Below are 18,753 nucleotides of genomic sequence, written 5' to 3' on the forward strand. Positions count from 1 at the left end.
CTTTGGTTTCTAATGTTAGCTGTAAACCTGTCCTGCTATTTGTTTTCCCATAGAAGAGGTAGAGAGGCCGGAGGTAATGGACAGACTGGTGTACTGCTACCCTTTGAGACTGGCATTCCCTGCAATCCCACTCCCACGTGCTGATTTGCACTTTGAGAATGAAGTTGCCTGTATACGATATAAAGGAGAAGTTAGAAAAATCAGCCGGAACTACTTGAGTAAACTGGTGGGTCATTTACTTGTTCTTTTGTCTGATCATGCAAGATGAGAGGGTGTGAAATGTCTTCTGCTTTGCACTACGACCAGCTAGATTATTGTTTTTCTGTATTTACAGTGCAGAAAGAGATCATTAACCCGACTGATTTGTGCCACTCTTCATGCTCCACATGCAGATAACCCTATCAGTATATCCTTCTACTCAATTCCCACTCTAGTGCTTATCCTGATCATATTTATTATTCCTAATTTTGATATCCCTTACAAATAGAAGCACCTTCTATACCAAGCCTTTGAATAATTTTAAATTCCTCCATCACCTCTCGTTCTTCAACGAGAATGGTGCAGTCTTTCCTGATCATTATAACAAAACAGCACATAGAACCCTACAGTGTGGAAGCAGGTCATTCAGCTCATCAACTCCAAACTGAAGACCATCCCATCCAGACCCATCCACCTACCCTATCCTTGTAACCCTGCATTTTCCATGGCTAATCCATCTAGTCTACTCATTCCTGGAGATTGTGGGGCAATTTAGCAGGACAATCCATCTAACCTGCACATCTTTAGACTGTGGGGGGAAACACGCAGGCACGGGGAGAATGTGCAAACTCCACATAGACTGATTGTAGAATTGAACCCAGATCCCTGGTGCTGTGAGGCAGGAGTCATAGCCACTGTGTCCCTATGCTGCTACTGTTCTGGTCTGGTGAGTCTTCCTTTCATTTTTTCCAGTATGCTATCTTTATTAGAATATCAAAACGAGACTGCAGCCTATTTTCAAACTATTATGCAACAGGACTTCTTGACTTTTCAGTTCTATTCATCTAAAATAATTCCTGTGTTTATTTTTGTTTTTAATATCCACAATAATCCACATTGCTTCTTTTAATGAATGCTCTATCTATGTCCCTTGATTTCTTTGCTTTTTGCACCTCTTTTAGATGCTTATTAACTCAGTATTGCTCTGTTTAGTCTTACTTCTAAAACACCTCCTGAGAAAACTCGGAGGACATTCAAGGATTTGGTTATTTTCTTGAGTAATTTATGATATCAGATTTTTTGCTTTTTCATGGTCAGTACTATTTATGTAAGGGCAAGATTTTTACCCAGCATCCCACCTGAAAATGGACATCAGTGAGAAATTAAGCCAATGAAAAACTCATTTAAGTTGAGGGTGGCGAAATTCTACAGGTCTTTCTGTTGCTGTTAAGTTGCTACCACCTCTTCTTGAAGCTGCCGTTACTCTGTTGGTTTCCATGACAACTTCGTAACACAGTTATTCTTCTGTAAGTGAATTCTAACCAATTGAAGCCGTTTATCATTTGGCTTGTGTTTTCTTGTAATTCTAGTGCTGTCTTAATACCTTAAACAATATCTTCTTTCTTAGCCCTTGTTTTTGATTCTAAGTCCAACTTTTCTTCAAATGCGATTGACCCAACCTTCATCAATGTTTGCAGATAAATCAGAGACAAATTATCCCTTTCCAGAAAAGTCATAGCAACTTTAGTTGCAACTTCAGTAACCTTTCATTTTTAATGTGGACAAAAAGTGAGATTCAAGGGATTTTCAAAGAGAATAAAGCCACAAGAGTCCATGGTTTGAACACAACAATAGTTTATAAGTTAGAACAGTAATATAATCCACAGTACATATTCATCATCTTTCAAATACTCAGAATTAACTGGTAAAAAGTGAGCAATAGTGATTCAACCTCCTACAGCGGACATCATATACAAGTATGACCAATCCTATGGGTTTCTCAGCAATTCCTTCTTTTGATGTTATGACACAATGTGTCATCAAATCTCATTGAACTTCACAAGGGAACGCAATTCTTTACTTTTGCTGATCTGGCCTTGAAATTCTCTCAAGAGTTATTCTGTCATGGGCTGCCTCAATAACTGTTCCTATTCTGATCATACTCCTTTTCTGGATCCTATCTCCCCCAGATTTCGAATACTATGCTCCAGTACTCACTCACAGGTAGAACTCCTGCTTTCTGTTGACACCCAACTTCACCAAGCGAGAACTTCCCTCTGGGTATTTCCGGAGCTGTAATCTTGTTCAGTAATAATACTCACAGACTTCTGAATCTTTCGCGGTTTCCCTCCAGAATAGGGCCAGTGAACTTCCTCTAGCTCCCCAGGATTTCTTCTGAGTCTAGACTCTAAAACTTAACAGCTCACTAATTCATTGAATTTCTTCCTGCCTTTGTTCTAACTGCACAGACCATCGAACTGCTGTTGACTCTTTCCCTGAAGAACAACTAAAAATCAGCACTCCTGACATGGAGTTCCCATCTCTGTCTCTTTCTTTCGTTAACTGTGAACTACAATAGTTTATCAGTGACCCCGAACTGTTCTGAATGATCAATTGAGACTCTTGCAATTAGCCCTGCTCCTATTGCATTATTGTTGTGTTTCACCAAGAATTCAGTCTTCTCTGGCACAACTGCACTCACAAGAAATTAATTTCACCACAGAATAGAGTCCAAAGCCACAACTAGGAGACTAGAAAGTCATGACTATTCCCTAGCGGGAGGACTTTCCACCAACTGGACTTAATTGCGAATCCCTACGATGCAGATAGATGCCATTTGGCCCATCAAGTCTGCATCAACTCTCCGAAGGTCATCCCAACCCCACATTTACCATAGCTAACGAACTAGCCTGCACGTTCCTGGACACTATAGAGCAATTTAGCATAGCTGATCCACCTAATCTGCACATGTTTACACTGTGGGAGGAAACCGGAGCACCCAGAGGAAACCAATGGAAATGTGAGGAGAAAGTGCAAACTCCACCAAACAGTCACCCAAGGCTGGAATTGAACCACTGAGCCACTGTACTACCTGAGAATGAATTGTCAGCCATTTTGAGTAACCAGCAGCTCCAGCAGCCCTGACTTGGCAGAGCTCGTTAGTGGATGCTGCTGGGACTGCAGCTAGTCCCAAAAGAAGGCCGAACTAAATCCTGAACCCAGGAATGTTCACAGAGAGGGTTTGGTAAAGGGTAGGTTTTAATGTCCATGGAAGGGGCATACTGTTTTCTGGAGGTTACCCCAATACACAACACAAAGATAGTACGCCGTCCCCCACTTTCTTTCTGCATTTTTAAAAACTTCCCAAAAATTGGACTGCTAATATCTGCCCATGCCAGTTGTATTATAGCATGTTAGGGCAATATTGGGGTCAAGAAGCTCAATTGATCCTTGGCTACTTCGTTCTTTGGAGGCTTCAGTTTATTTCTAGACTCAGCTAATAAAGTGAACTGCTTCTAAGTGAAACAAAAACAGAAATTGCTGGAAAAGCTCAGCTGATCTGGCAGAACTGAAGAAGAGTCACTCAACCCAAAATGTTAACTCTTATTTCTTTCCACAAATGCTGCCAGACCTATTAAACGAGGTTTCGCTGGAAACGCAATTACGGCATTTTCGGAGCTCAATATGCCCGACGTCATCAGTTTCCTGCTCCACAGTGCAGCTCTGCTAATTATGTCCAGAAGTGTCTAATTACTCATTCTCCAAGCATATTTTTCAGTCAATATTGTTCAGTGCTGTAATCTCATCCTCAACAGAAATTAGGTCATGGTTGTTTTCCATATCACCTAGAACTAAGTAAAAGCCAAAAGATCTGCGGATGCTATAAATCAGAAACAAGAACAGAAATTGCTGGAAAAGGTCAGCAGGTTTGGCAGCATTTGTGGAGAGAAGTAAGAGTTAACGTTTTGGGTCCTGCTCAGGGTGGGTGGTATGGTGATGGGCTGGGCTTCTGCAATACTTTTAATGTTCCCCCAGCTGAAAACACACCCAGTAGGGCCACATAAAATCCAGCCCCAAGACTGAGAGATGAGAGTGAAACGCCAGCATTAAGAAACTTGAGAGTGAGGAACCTAAAGTGATTCTTCCTGAATCTCCCAGAATCCAATAACTAGCGTCATCCAGTTGAACTAATGGCAGATTATAGAAACTAGGCCAGTTTCTATAAAACTACAACAGTGCATTATGCTAGTCCTTTATTCAAAACAACTGTGGGCGGATGAAAAAGAGGAATCTCCTTTTGAGGAATTAATTTTTGAATTTACGTTTTTTCCATGAGTTTGTTTACTGCTGGATATCAGCACTCTTTCTTTGTGTGTTTTTATTTTTATTATCCCTCATAAGGTCCCCAAATAATAATGCACAATATTCATAAAATATTATTTATATTTGGCGTCAAATTATCCAAGTGTCCTACCTGCCACAAGTTTGACATGATCCAAAACACAAAATAAACATCTCCTTACCCATCAAGGAACTGCCTAGTTAAAATATATTTCTTACAAAGCACTTCAGACCTGCATGCAAACTGAAACCAGACAAATAATGTGGAATGCTCATCTTTTTAATGCTAGAATAATAAGTCCATTGAATTAATTACTTTCACCCCTGGCTTGTAAACTGTTCATTCACTTTGGAGGCTTGGGTTTATTTCTAGACCCAGCTAAGAAAGTGAATTAGTTCCAAGTGATCTGTGCAAGCAACCATGACCTAATTTCTGTTGAGGATGAGACTACAGCACAGAACAAGATTAACTGAAAAACACAGTGTAGGAGCAAATTACTGCAGATGCTGGAATCTGTACTGAAAACAACTGCTGGAGATCACAACGGCTCAGACAGCATCCATGGAGGGAGAGCAAGCTAACGTTTTGAGTCTAGGTGACTCTTCATCAGAGCCTGAAAAACATGTTGAGAGAATAAGTGGTTAGACAGTTTTGGACAAAATGATCAGAATTGCACTGTGGAGCAAGAAACCAGCGATGTTATCTTTGATTTTGATCTCCAAGACATGCTTCCATCTAATCTAGTGAAGGTGTGGCTGTTTTGTGCAACTTCCCATTCCAGTAGTTCACTTGTACTACCTTGCTGAATTGATGAGTTAGATAAAATTAATTGAAAAGTTGGTTATTAAAACTATTTTGTCCTGTCATTTTTTTTTTAGGAACAGCTCTATAAGTACAGTTGTATTGATGATGTGCGATTTGATAAGTTCTTGACAAGAGTCTGGTGCTTACTCAGGCGGTACCAGGTAAGCTGCAAACCCAATTCAGTACAGTGAGGAACATTTACTCCGTCAATATTTTAAGATTTATAGAAAAGTATGTTGTTACCATCATACTCCAGGTAGTCCTTGCACAAATTTAACCCATCTTCAGGAACATTTCCTTAACTTCTGTTTTCCGGCTCCTTGCCCAAGTTTGAATTAATGCTAATGGAGTGTTAACTTGAGTTCACATTTTCTCTGCAGCTCTACAATTTGTGGGGAGCTATCTTAATGGAATTTCAGTCAAGGTTGTGTGATTGTGTCGTTGGGATTTTTTATTGTTAATATAGTTATTGAGTAATGATTTACCCTGACTGAATTAATTCTATTGCAAGCTCCCAATTTTAACATTAGTGTAAAAATGCTGAAGATGGTTGTTGTGGCTGCCTGTTGCATTGCTTGTCTTTACAAAATGTAAAGCCCACCTGTCCTCAGCATGAGAGCTCAATATGATAAAACACTATTGGAAGGTAATTTGAGCTACCAAGCTGTTTATAGTCAGGCGTTTCTGTAGCCGCAAATGAAACTCCAGGATGGTTTATTGTCTCCTTGTGCAAGGAAGACCTCAGAGTGCTGACAGGACATTTTGGAGTGAGAGGATGAACAGCAGTTGGACACATTGGTTCAAACAACAGAGATAAAAAGAGGGATGAGATCCAAGAAGCAGATTAGAGATAGTTCTCCTATAAAGCTGTAGTTGCGTTTCAGCGAAACCTTGCTTAATAGAAAATCTTTAGTAGAAATAATGGGGCCTATGGGAAAAATAGGGTTAGGGGCAGACCAGCAAAACATATCACTCATGATCGCTCAAAAATCAGCCAAAAGCCTAATACAAAGTGTAGCACAACCTGAATTAAGGTTGAAATTATATTTATTAACAAAACAAACGTAGACTTAAAACAATACATTTAAAAGAAATGTAAGAAAGCTGCTCTCTATACAGTACCTGTCAGAAAGCTGCTGTATCAGCAGCTGACATTGGTGCATTTGCAGAATGGCGTGAAGATTAGAGCTCACATAGTATGCAGAACAGCACAGAGACTTCAGCGCTGACATGTTGATTGCGCAGAACAGCACAAAGATTGGTACCAACATTGTGCATGTGCAGACGCTGGAGCATGCGTACAATGGCAAGAACATTGGTGCAGGAGCAGAATGGTGTGGAGCTTTCTGCCTGCACATTCGCACATGTGCAGAATGAAGTGGGTGAACCAATCTGCGCTGAAATTACCAATGGAGGTAAATACCATTCCCTAATTCTTCAGCCAATTGATTATAGCCAATTTGTGCTGCTGTAACGCACATTATACCAGACTAACTGTATAGGAATTTAGGAAGTAAATGGAGAAATAGGACCGCAAAGGTAGTGACCTCAGGATTATGACCAATGCCATGTGCCAGGCAGAGTAGAAATAGCTGGATATAACGGATGAATGTGAGGATGGCATGACGGTGCAGAGGGGTGGGTTTCAGATTCCTGAGGCATTGGGACCAGTTCTGGGGGAAGTAGAGTCAGTAAAACTGGATGCCGTACATCCGGGCATGATTTCCAAGGGGGAGTATTTGCTAGAGTGGTTGGGGACGGTTAAAACTAGGTGGCAGTGGGTTGGAAACTTATACAGAGGAACCTCGATTAAGGACACGGGCAGGGAGTATTTCGCTTGGTTAATCGAATGCCAGATAATCAATGCTGGATAACATAGCATCGGACCTTGCGAACTTGTTCGGATAATCCAAAATTCAGTTAATCGAATGCTGGATTATCGAGGTTCCTCTATACAAGGAGTTAGAGGAAGAAGAATCAAGCACAAGAACAAGATACAGAAAGGGGAATAAGAAAGTGAGAGGCAGAGAAATCAAGGGCCAGGATCAAGCAAAACCAGCATGAAAGATAACGTGAATGTAGCATGTAATATTAAAAGACATGCCTTAAAGCATTGTGCCTTAATGATACAGCATTCGCAATAAATGGATGAATTAATTGTGTAAATAAATGAAAACAAGTCTAATATATTCAGGAGCCATGGCTGAAGGTGGAACAGTGATGGGAACTGAATATCCAGATATAGTTAGTGTTTAGAAACACAAAGCAAAAGGTAGTGGAGTGGCATTGCTGATTAAAGAGGAAACTAACACTATAGTGTGGAAGGACACTACCTCCAATGATAGGGGTTCTGTATGGGTGAAGATGGGAAACACCAAGGGGCAAAAAACATTAGTGGGTGCTGTACATAGACCCTCTTCCCAAATCTAGGAGCGATGTTGAGAATGACATTAAACAGGAAATTAGAGACTCATGCAATAAAGGACCATCTGTAAGTATGGGTGATGTTAATCTGTATATAAATTAGGCAAAGCAAATCTATAATAATTCCACAGAGGAAAGATTCCTTGAGTGAACACCAGATGGTTTTCTGGACCAATGTGTTGAAGAACCAAATAAGGAGCAGACTATGCTGGACTTGTGTATTACGAAAGGAATAATTGACAGTCTAGTTGTGTGAGATCCCTTAGGGATGGCTGACCACAATATGATAGAATATCTCCTCGAGATGGAGAGTGATGTAGTTGATTCTGAGACCAGGGTCCTGAATATAAATAGAGGCAATTGTGATGGTATGAGGCGTGAGTTGGGTATGATACATTGAGGATGTTATTTAAAGGGATGATGGTGGAAAGGCAATGGTGAACACTGAAAAAGCAGCTGGGTGAACTGCATCAATTGGTCATTCCTGTCTAGTGCAAAAGTAAAGTGGGGAAGGTGGCCAAAACATGGTTTACAATGGAAATTAGAGATTATATCAGATCCAAGGAAGAGGCATCCAAATTGTTCTGAAAAAATAACAGACCTGAGGAGTAGTTTAGAATTCAGCAACGGGGGACTAAGGAATGATTAAGAAAGTGAAAATATATATGAGAATAAGCTTACAGGAAACATAAAAACTGACTAAACATTTATACAGGTATATGAAGAGAAAAAGATTAGTGAAGATAAATGTAGCATCTTTATATTCCGAAACAGGGTGAGTTATAATGGGAAACAAAGAGATGGCTGACTAATTAAACACATATTTTGGTTCTGTCTTCACTGAAGACACAAGTAATTTCCAATAAAATGTTGTAGAACACAGAGTCTAGTAAACTAGAGGGAGAACTGTTTCTTAATTTAAGATAAAAGAAGAGGGTTATCGGACTTGTTCTGAAGTCTGTTGGACAGCAAACGTGTTTTTGGTTAAAGCTGTTTGCACTTGGAGACAGTGGCAGTAACCTATGTGCTAATTGGGGATAGACTGAGATTTTCCAAAGTCCCAGAAAAGTGTTGGGAATGTTGGATTGTTAACATTTATGCTTTAAGCTATCTATGTACTTGCAACATTAGAGAGTTGGTGTGTCAAGAATGGCTAATCAGCATTTCATTTTGGACACAATACTTAGTGGGCGGCACGGTGGCACAGCGGTTAGCACTGTTGCCTCACAGCGCCAGAGACTCGGGTTCAGTTCCTGCCTCAGGCGACTGACTGTGTGGAGTTTGCACGTTCTCACTGTGTCTGCGTGGGTTTCCTCCGGGTGCTCCGGTTTCCTCCCACAGTCCAAAGATGTGCAGGTCCGGTGAATTGGCCATGATAAATTGCCCATAGTGTTAGGTAAGGGGTAAATGTAGGGGTATGGGTGGGTTACGCTTCGGCGGGTCGGTGTGGACTTGTTGGGCCGAAGGGCCTGTTTCCACACTGTCATGTAATCTAATCTAATCTAATGTGATTCACTTTGCCATAGAGATGGGTTTTGAGAGGGAAGGATCTAACATGTATCTGAAAACTCACAGAGGTAGGTTGGTCTGCCACGATATGGGAGAGCAGCTATAGAGAGCAAGACGTTATGGTTCGCCAGGTAGTGATGGTGTAGTGGATATGTCAATAGACTAGCAATCCGGACTTTGGGCTAATGTTCTGGCGATATGGGTTTGAGTGCCACGATGGCAGATGGTGAAATTTGAATTCAATAAAAGTCTACTCAAATGGTAAAAAGCTAATCTAATTGTACACAGTGTTTGGTTATTGTAAAAACCCCATCTAGTTTACTGATGTCCTTTTGGGAAAGAAATCTGTTATCCTTACGGGCGCTGGCCTATATGTGTGGTACGGTGGCTCAGTGGTTAGCACTGCTGCCTCACAGCACCAGGGACCCGGGTTCTACTCCAGCCTTGGGAGACTGTCTGTGTGGAATTTGCATGTTCTCCACGTGCTACGTGAGTTTCTTCTGGGTGCTCCCTGTTTCCTCCCACAGTCCAAAAGATGTGCAGTTTAGGTGAATTGACCATGCTAAATTGCCCATAGTGTTCAGGGATACTTGATTAGATGCATTAGTCAGGATTAAATGTAGAATAATAGCGTAGGAGAACGGGTCTGGGTGGTTTGCTCTTCACAGGGTCAGTGGGGATTTGTTGTGCTAAATGGCCTGTTTCCACACTGTAGGGATTCTATTCTCTGATTAGATTCCCTACAGTGTGGAAACAGGCCCTTCAGCCCAACCAGTCCACACCGACCCTCCGAAGAGTAACCCACCTCTGACACTATGGGCAATTTAGCATGGCCGATTCACCTGACCTGCACATCTTTGGACTGTGGGAGGAAACCAGAGCACCTGGAGGAAACCCACGCAGACACAGGGAGAATGTGCAAACTCCACACAGTCGCCTGAGGCTGGAATTGAACCTGGGATGCTGGTGCTGTGAGGCAGCAGTGTTAACCACTGAGCCACCGTGCGACCCAAAGTGAGGCTGATATGTAACTCTAGACCAACTGTGATGTGGTTGACCCTGGACAATTAGGGATGGGAAATAAATGGTAGTCTAGTAAGTGAGGTCCATGTCCCATGAACTAATGAGAAAAAGCAGGTTGGCATTCCCACTTGGGTATGAACTATCAAATTCATGAGGGTTAAAAGGAGGCTGGAAGATCCACCTAGCTTGTGCTGGTGGTAGAACCTTCAGGGAAAATGCCTGACTGTGAAAGATATTTCTGGGACTAAAGGTTTCCGGCTGAAAAAGGAAATGTTCAGAAGTAAGGAGCTAAGAATTACCTTGGATGTATTCCTGGATAATTGAATGTCCAACTTATGACTGACCGAAGGAATATGCTAATAGTAACGCCCCCTTCTGCTACATCAGTTGCATCATTAATTTGATTCAGCTACCACATTGGTCATTTACTTCTCTGTTGTGTCTAAAATAAAAGAAACATCCATCAGGCCGTTTAGTTAATTCAAAATAATCTGTTTATTATAAACAAAACATCTTCTTAAAGTACTTGACAACCACTGATTAAGATCTAAGCTATGATCCAGAAATAGAATTATAAACTATTAATACTACATACAGATACATTCTCATAAGAGGTGTTGCTTTTCTTTTTTAAAAAGGCAGATTGGGGAAAAAAACCCTTTGGGACATGAGTCTGGTAACAAAGAATAGTATGTGAACACTTCACACATCCACTTTTTCCAGTCGATGAAGCTAAATGGTTCACAGACTGATGATAGATATCTACTTATGATTCTTTCCAACTTGGATTTGAGAGCCTGAAAATTAGTCACAGTCTAACCTTTCCGGTTTTACCAGCTGACAGAAATACTGTTATTTGCAAAATCTATCAGGTTCTCAGAAAGTACGACAGAGAACAGGATTTCAGGAGTCAGACTTTTAGCTTCTGGATCTGTAGAACAGATATATCCAGAGAGGGTCATAAGACAACCATTAACATGGGGGCTGTAGGCCTCTAAAAACTAGGTTTTCTCATAAGTAAGGCAATAAACCCTACCTCTTATCTCCTTGAAAACTTCGCTTAGCAGTTTCTTCAATGTCAGTGATTTTCAGTAAAACAACAAGTGTTTTTAAACTATATTGAGCTGTTAGCTTAATGTCCAAATAATTACATGATAAAATAGTTTTAAATCCAAGAAGTAGCAAGTTTTGAGAAGATTTGTAGCTCAGGTTATGGATGCAGGTTTGCTCGCTGAGCTAGAAGATTCATTTTCAAAGGTTTCATCATCACACTAGGTAACATCTTCAGTAAGCTTCTGGCCAAAGCACTGCTGATGATTCCGGCCTTCTATTTATTTATATAAAACTGATAGATAGAAATAGAAATCAGGAATCGTCAGCATGCTTTGTCCGGAGACTCACTGTAGATGTTACCTAGTATGGTGACAAAACTTTTGAAAATGATCTTCCAGCTCAGCGAGCAAACCAACATCTAAATCCAAGAATGTCCAAATCTTCAAGTTCTTTTTCTAAAACAAATAAATAAGATAAATAAAGACACATATTCTCAACACTACATGAAGGACAATGTAAAGTATAACCGCAAAATGTATTTTCACTTGTGCTGAAAAAGGGAATGCTTTGTTGTTTGAAATTTGTCATTCTTTCATTTGTCATTGATGAGTGTATGACAAATAGCTTTGGCAATATGTCCGTCTTTGCAGCAATATTCAAGTTCTCTACTATCAAGCAGATGTATGTCAGTATACCTTTGTAGACATTGTCTCCCCCTCATGACTTGCTTTTCTATTCATCCTTATATTGTCAATAAATTTGGCTACAATATGGTTAGTTCTTTCATCAATGTCATTGACATACAATACAAATAGTGAGGCCCCAGTGCTGATCCCTGTGACAATTCTACTAATTACAGTACTCCAACCTGAAAATGACTCACTTATTCTGACTCTGTTTCTTTTTAGTTACAGTCTTCTATCCAATAAAATAAATCCCTTCCATTCCTCTGCAGTTGCATTTATGAGGCACTTTATTGAATACATTTTGGAAATCCAGATACTCCATATACCTACTGGTTTCATTCATCCATCTTTGCCTGTTAACATCCTCAAAGAAGTCTAATATATTTCTTAAACACAATTTCCCTTTCACAAAACTATGTTGATTCTGCCTGATTATATTATGCTTTTCTAAATAATCTGCTTTTGCCTCTTTCACTATAGACTCCCAACACTTTCTTAATTTAAAAGCCTGTATTCTCCTGTTTTAAAGGTATTAAGGGATGTTAGCCAAAGACTGGCATATGATCACAGATCAGCCATGATCTCATTGAATGGTGGAACAGGCTTGAAGGGCTGAATGGCCTATTCCTGTTCCTATGCTTTCTTCCTCCTTTGTTGAAAAGAGATGTTGCATTTGCAATTTTTAGGTCTTCTTGGATCTTTCCACAGTATGGAACATTTTGCAAGACTACAACCAATGTATCCACTACTTTTATGATCCCAGGACGCAAGCCATTAGTCCCGAGGACATGTCAGCCTTTAGTCCCATTAGTTTTAAGACAATGGGCTGCCACTTATCTCACAAAAGTTTGCTGATTTATGTCAGTCACAGGATTTACCACCATTGCTAAAATGGCCACAAACTCATTTGTTTGTTCTTTCGTGGGAGGTATGAATGCACCTTCTTTGGCCATCAAGTCCTGGAGTGGGACCTGATCTTGCTATGCCTGAAGATCTCCTGCTGCAATGGGATAGTACCGTACAATGCAACCGTCCTTACAGGTCAACAATTCATGGTCATGCAGTAGTCATTGCTATGCGGTTTGTTTGTTTATTTATTTAGAAAATGCAAATTCCCAGAGCTAAGAACTAGCCTTCCCATTTGTTGAATTCAAAGTGATTAGTCCACCAGTTAGTCAAGAGGAGACACTCTTCAGTGATGTGCAGCATTGCTTGTGCCTATCCACAAGTGTGTAAGGGGTTTGTACTGAGGACCCAATGGTGAATGTTGGCTGCACAGGGACCTAGCCTGGCCTGAACCTGTTTAACAGTGACCATTCTCACTGTGCCATTTCAAAGCTTGCCATTTGATAGATGAGATTTTGCACAATGAACTTGTTAGTGACTTCCCTTATTTTCAGTCCTTGGTCCAAAGGATGTTGGCTATGGAAGGCTGCTTAATAAGGGGAATTGAGAAGGAAAGTAGCAGTAAGTCATCATGGACTAGATAAATGAGATGGATGGTTTCAATCAGCTTTTGGGTTTACATTGGTTGAGGGGTCTGAGTGGAATGTGACATTGATGAGGACCAGAAGCCAGAGGAGGGGGCGGTGAGCATTGATGCGTTGTTGTTGCATTCAATTGAGTGTCAACAAAGTGCCAAGCAGTAGCCCAGTAAAATGCAATGATATATTGCAATACAGTAGAGCTGTTTAATACAATGCAATAATATTACTGTACAATTGCAGTGTACATTATTGTGCAGATACCCCTTGCAGTAGACCTGGCAATGCAGTGGCCCCTTACACTGTAGTAGCCCCTGACAGCCCCTTGCAATGAACATGATATTGATTGTAATTGGAAACTGCACTAGTCTTGTTCAGTTTCAGGTGATTTGTGGAATCTGAGTCTTTGTATTATGAACAAAAATATCTTTAAAATAGTGCAATTATAAGAAACTTGTGCTACTTTAACAATCACGCAGTTTTGTAATGCTGATAAGTGCAGAGTATTGTTCAAGCAACCTTGCAGAAGTTACCCGTGCTATTCTGAGAAAGTTGGTACCTTGCTTTGGTTTTCTCCTGTAACTATCCAGCTGTAAATTACCAAGCTGTGATTGACTACAGCTTATCATTAGGAAATGATATAGACGATGCTAACAGTTGATAGCGTAAGGATTTTACAGTGCCACATTTGTTTTGTTTCAGTCCATGTTTGGTGTTGGGACGCACGAAGGCACTGGCTTTCAGGGGGCTCTACCGGTACCTGTGTTCGAAGCTCTGAACAAACAATTTGGCGTAACGTTTGAGTGTTTTGCCTCACCACTGAACTGTTATTTCAGACAGTACTGCTCTGCATTTCCTGACACTGATGGTTACTTTGGATCCAGGGGGTGAGTCCAACTTAATCACTAATTTGTAGTGAATGTATTGTCAATATCTCATAGTGTTGTTGCGGTCAGTCTGTTAGTAAACCTTCCATCTAAAGCAGGACAAGTACCTCGAGATATTTTCTCTGTTGTTTGGGTAACTTTCAAAGTTTTGTATCTTCACTGTGATGATTTGTACCATATTCCTTATTTTGGCAAAGTTTTTGTTGTAATGCCCTATTTCTTGGTGACTCACTTAACATTGTTTCACTTTAACATGGCTAATAACATGGGGATAATACCACTTAGTATTTCCAGTTTCACTTTAACATTATTTGGCACAGACTGCTTCTGTGCAAGTTACCTCAACTTAAGTGCTATGGTCCTTGTCCTCAGCCCCCCCCTCCCCCACCCACAGCAGCACTTGCCTCCCAGCTTTGCCTACTGGGTCAAAAAGTGTGGCATTGGAAGAGCACAACTGGTCAGGCAGCATCCTAGAGCAGGAGAGTCAATGTTTTCGTTATAAACCCTTTTAAACTCTTCTGTGTCTTCCACTGGATGCTCTGAGCTCCATCTAGTTCTGGAAGCTGGTTGGTGCAAGTAGCACTGGGACTGAGCCACAACATGCACTGACCAACTTCTACCAGTAGATGGAGCCCCGTCAGTCTAAATGTACTAGAAGTGTGCTGTTCTGTATTTTAGAATTGTCCAACATTTTATTGTATATTGTATTTCTTTTATGCTTAGGCTATAATGTATTTTGCAAGTTACTTCAGTTAGGAATGTATAGTGCTGCCCATGCAGGGTACAGTATTACAACTTGAACTGTTTTTCCAGTCGAGGTATGTCTGAAGGAACCTAACTCTGATCCAAGTGTTGTTTCATGTGGGAACCTGTTTCATGTAAAGCTGTTTCACTTGAAGTCACAGTTTTCATTTATATAACCACAACTTTAAGTGAGGACTCCCTACATGTTTTTCTCTCAGGTCTTTTCTCTTCAATATCAGTTTCTGCCCCAAATCTCTATTGTTTCTCTGCACTTCATACTTATCGTTATTGTGCTTCTTGCTTGTGCACTTCATTTTCACTTTTGCCTGTCACTATAGCTGTGATTATAACCAAATCTGTCTGGCAGAAATAGAACACATTTGGGCCAGTCACTTTGATTTACATTTTATTCTTCATTAGCTCCAATGATGGGTAAGTAAAATCAGAAAAGGTGTAAATGTGAACGTCTTTGAATGGATGTCACTCTGTATTCCACATTTCCGCCTCCCTTGTACCTCTTATTTTCTTGGTGTTTACATACTGCTCACTTTTGTATTTTAAATGTGAAGCTTATTCTAAATTCCTTTGCCCGCTCACCAAACTCTCCCGGGCCCTTCTCTCATTTCTATGTGTCTTTTTCCCTCCTCTCCATGTTTGATTGTCTCCCTCTTACATTCTCTGTTGCTCATTCTCTTTGAATCCTCGCTATCTCCCATTTTGCTGTCTCTTTGTAACTGCCTCTTTCTCGCTGTCAGACATTCCATGATGTTTTGCATTACCCAGCTTGATTCATACTCTGCTTCTTTTAAGTTTGCATATTTTGCTCATTTTATTTACCAAGGTGAAGAATTACAGACTTTGTGCACTTTTCTGTGGTAATCAGGTGTCTTGGGGAAGTGTAGCACTGGTTCGGTGGAAAGTAAAGCTCTCTGAACTACTTTGTCAAGCACTCCTCGTTAGTCCAGAATGGTTCCCTGTACCCCATACCCAGAAAAGCTCAGTGGAGTTCTACAGTATGAAACACAGGACATTCCAGCATCTGTGAAGAATGGAATGAAGTTGTTTCCGATTTAATTCCTCATCCCAATGGAACAATATTTGAAATGCTTGGTTCATCTATAATATCTTTGTGTTACGCAATAAGTTCACATGTCCTGTAGCTGATCTCATTACAAGCCTGTGGCTTTGTCAGCCAATTTGATATCTGGTCACTTGCGTCTGTGTGGTCACTTTCACCTGCAAGAATTCTATGTCATCCAACTCACTAGGATCCCAATCTGGTGAATGGAGAGAGTTTTCAGTCCTCTACAAATGATGTTTGAGAATTCTCTACTACAGAAAGTGGTTTATGCCTCAACCTCCAGGGAGAGATACAAAAAAACAGTCAAGACAGTGAAATCACCAATGCATAAGCATCCTGTCCGTCATTCAGTTACAGACCAACATCATTGGATAATGGGTCCTGGTTAGCAGAATCGTTAATGGGAAGGAGGTTAGAAACAGGCTTACACCACTTTCAGAGTACAGCCTCAGCTCATCTGTAACCTTTCGAGACCAGGAGAAGGTAAAACAACTGGAGAAAAAGACAGCAAAAATCAGAAGAGGTGGTACAACTCTAAACGCAGGATGGACACTCTTGTCAGCCTTAAATCCAGGGCAGTAAGTCTGGTTAAGGGACAAGCAATTGTCATCAGACAGATACATCAACTGAGATGTTATATTGCCTGAACTCCTGAAGGGACATCTAGGAGGAGCAGGGAGACATTGATCTTACTTGAGCGATGAGGTGAGACCAAATATGATTATCAAATTATGTGGAACAGCCATACCAAACTACGTCAGACAGTGTACAGAGTGGTGCAACTATTCCATACAACACCAGCACCTTAGTATTGTATTAGAGCAAACTAGATCGGGATTTCAGTCAAAGTTCCAGATCATCTTGAGCTTTGGGATTTGTGGATGCTTAGGAAGTTGATGATAATGGTGATAGAAGTAATAATGATGTTAATGATGACAAAGAACATTAAGATATGTAAATCATCTGGAATAATACCAGCAGGTAGAGGGAATCTTAGGGGGAGATATGATATAATAAAATTCATATAAATTAGGATGATGCAATTGATTGCATGACTCTGACGTCAGTCAGAAAGCGACAGGTCTAGAATGTGCATGTAAAGAGGGAGATCTTAGATGCTACACTAAAGAATTGTATTTGATAACCTACTATGTACAGATGTAAATAAAGGAGTGTTGTGGTACATCAGGAATTGAAGAGCCTTACTTAAAAATAAAGAGTAAACAGGATTAAAGAGTCTTACTGAGACGTAATGAGTAAATGGTTTCACGGATGGTGCACATTCAACCACCCACAGCCCTGACATTCTCCAGACCAGTGTCTCAGTGGGCAGATAGCAACATTGTCTTAAAGCAGAAGCGAAAGCAAATATCCTCTTGATTGTTAAGCAGTTTGGATCAGTTTTGCCTTCATCAACAATAAACTGTCTTACAACCTGCATTAAACATTTTTGGAGTGAATTGCACCCCTTCTTCTATAACCACTCAGTTTTGTTGTTATTTTATGTGAAGCTGAGCCAACCAGATGTAAGATTAGATATAGATAGATTAGATTTCCCAGCTAGAGTGTGCTGATCCTTTCTATTTGATGAAAGTTAGCCTCATCTTACAGAGGTTCACTTGCAGCTTCTTTGCTTTATAACTTACCAAAGCCAGGATTTCAGTGCATTTCAGGTTGAATGCTGCATTTTTCAGGACAAGAAATCTGAACAGATTATATTTTTGAGTTTTTTTTTGCAGGAAGAGAGAGAAAAAGGATTCATATATTGAGCAGGTTTGATTAGTGAATGAATTTACAAAGACAGCTTATATTTATGCGGTACCTTCAAGGTGTGTGCTGGACATACAATCAGAAAAGAAAACATGAAGTTAAGATGAGGTAATTTTAGGATGGGTCACTAATTGCTTGGTGAAAGTGGTCCATAAAGTATTCTGCTGTGATGTCATGGCTAATTTGCTGCCAAGTTCCATGGCTTTATCCATATCTTCTAATGCCTTTAAATAACATTTTCAGTCTCAAATATAAAATGTGCAATTGATTGAGCTTCATTCACTATTTACTAGAGAAAATTTCAAACGTCTACCAAGTGTTGTGTGTACAAGTGTTTTCTAATTTCACTCCTGAAATATTTGGCTCTAACCTTTCAACAGTTCCCTCCCCTCACCTTGCCCTAGCAAAAGTAGATTATCTTTATTTACCCTATCGGTACCACTTAGCATCATGAAAAATTCAATCAAATCACCTCTAAATTTCAGGAAATTCAATCCTAGTTTGTGTAACCTCTCCTTGTAATTTAACTGTTTTGAGTTCAGTTATTCTGTTAAATCAATTTGGTAGTCCCTTCAAATCGAATATATCCTTCTTGATAGTCTGAACTGCTCACAATATTCGATGTGGTCTAACCAGGGATTTGTATATCTGAAGCTTACCTTTTACCCCTTTGTACTCTGGTTTGACTTATGAGCTTCCTTTGTTCCACTTTTAACTGCATTGAAGACTCAGTGATCCCAGGGCTTCACTTAGACCCAACTCTTTGTCTTCAATGAGCCTTTCAAATTATTTTCTGCATCTGTTTGTGATATTTTAATGGTTGGTGTTGTTACAATCACAGACTAGACTGCTAAGTTTATGTTATAATCTAGTTAGGGACCAGTAACATTTTTGTTAAAAGTAGTTTGAAATCCCAGCTATTTACTAAGATTTTCACTGACCAGATTCCTCAGTTTTGAACAAACAA

The 18,753-nt window shown here is 40.2% G+C and overlaps 1 protein-coding gene across 6 annotated transcripts in view; it reads left to right on the forward strand.

Annotated features, from left to right (window-relative positions):
* Nucleotides 1–18,753, forward strand: part of pcif1 (phosphorylated CTD interacting factor 1) — a 120,072-nt gene that overhangs the window by 66,067 nt on the left and 35,252 nt on the right. For all 6 annotated transcript variants that reach the window (XR_011954615.1, XR_011954616.1, XM_072556866.1 and 3 more), the window contains exons 11-13: nucleotides 54–226; nucleotides 5,200–5,286; nucleotides 14,007–14,191. Coding sequence is in view for 4 of the 6 variants with exons in the window: in XM_072556866.1 (XP_072412967.1) it covers nucleotides 54–226; nucleotides 5,200–5,286; nucleotides 14,007–14,191 (445 nt within the window). In the remaining 2 variants the exon portion in view is untranslated. The remainder of the gene's footprint in view (nucleotides 1–53; nucleotides 227–5,199; nucleotides 5,287–14,006; nucleotides 14,192–18,753) is intronic.

This window comes from Chiloscyllium punctatum, chromosome 37, assembly GCF_047496795.1.
Source record: "Chiloscyllium punctatum isolate Juve2018m chromosome 37, sChiPun1.3, whole genome shotgun sequence".
Classification (NCBI taxonomy): domain Eukaryota; kingdom Metazoa; phylum Chordata; class Chondrichthyes; order Orectolobiformes; family Hemiscylliidae; genus Chiloscyllium; species Chiloscyllium punctatum.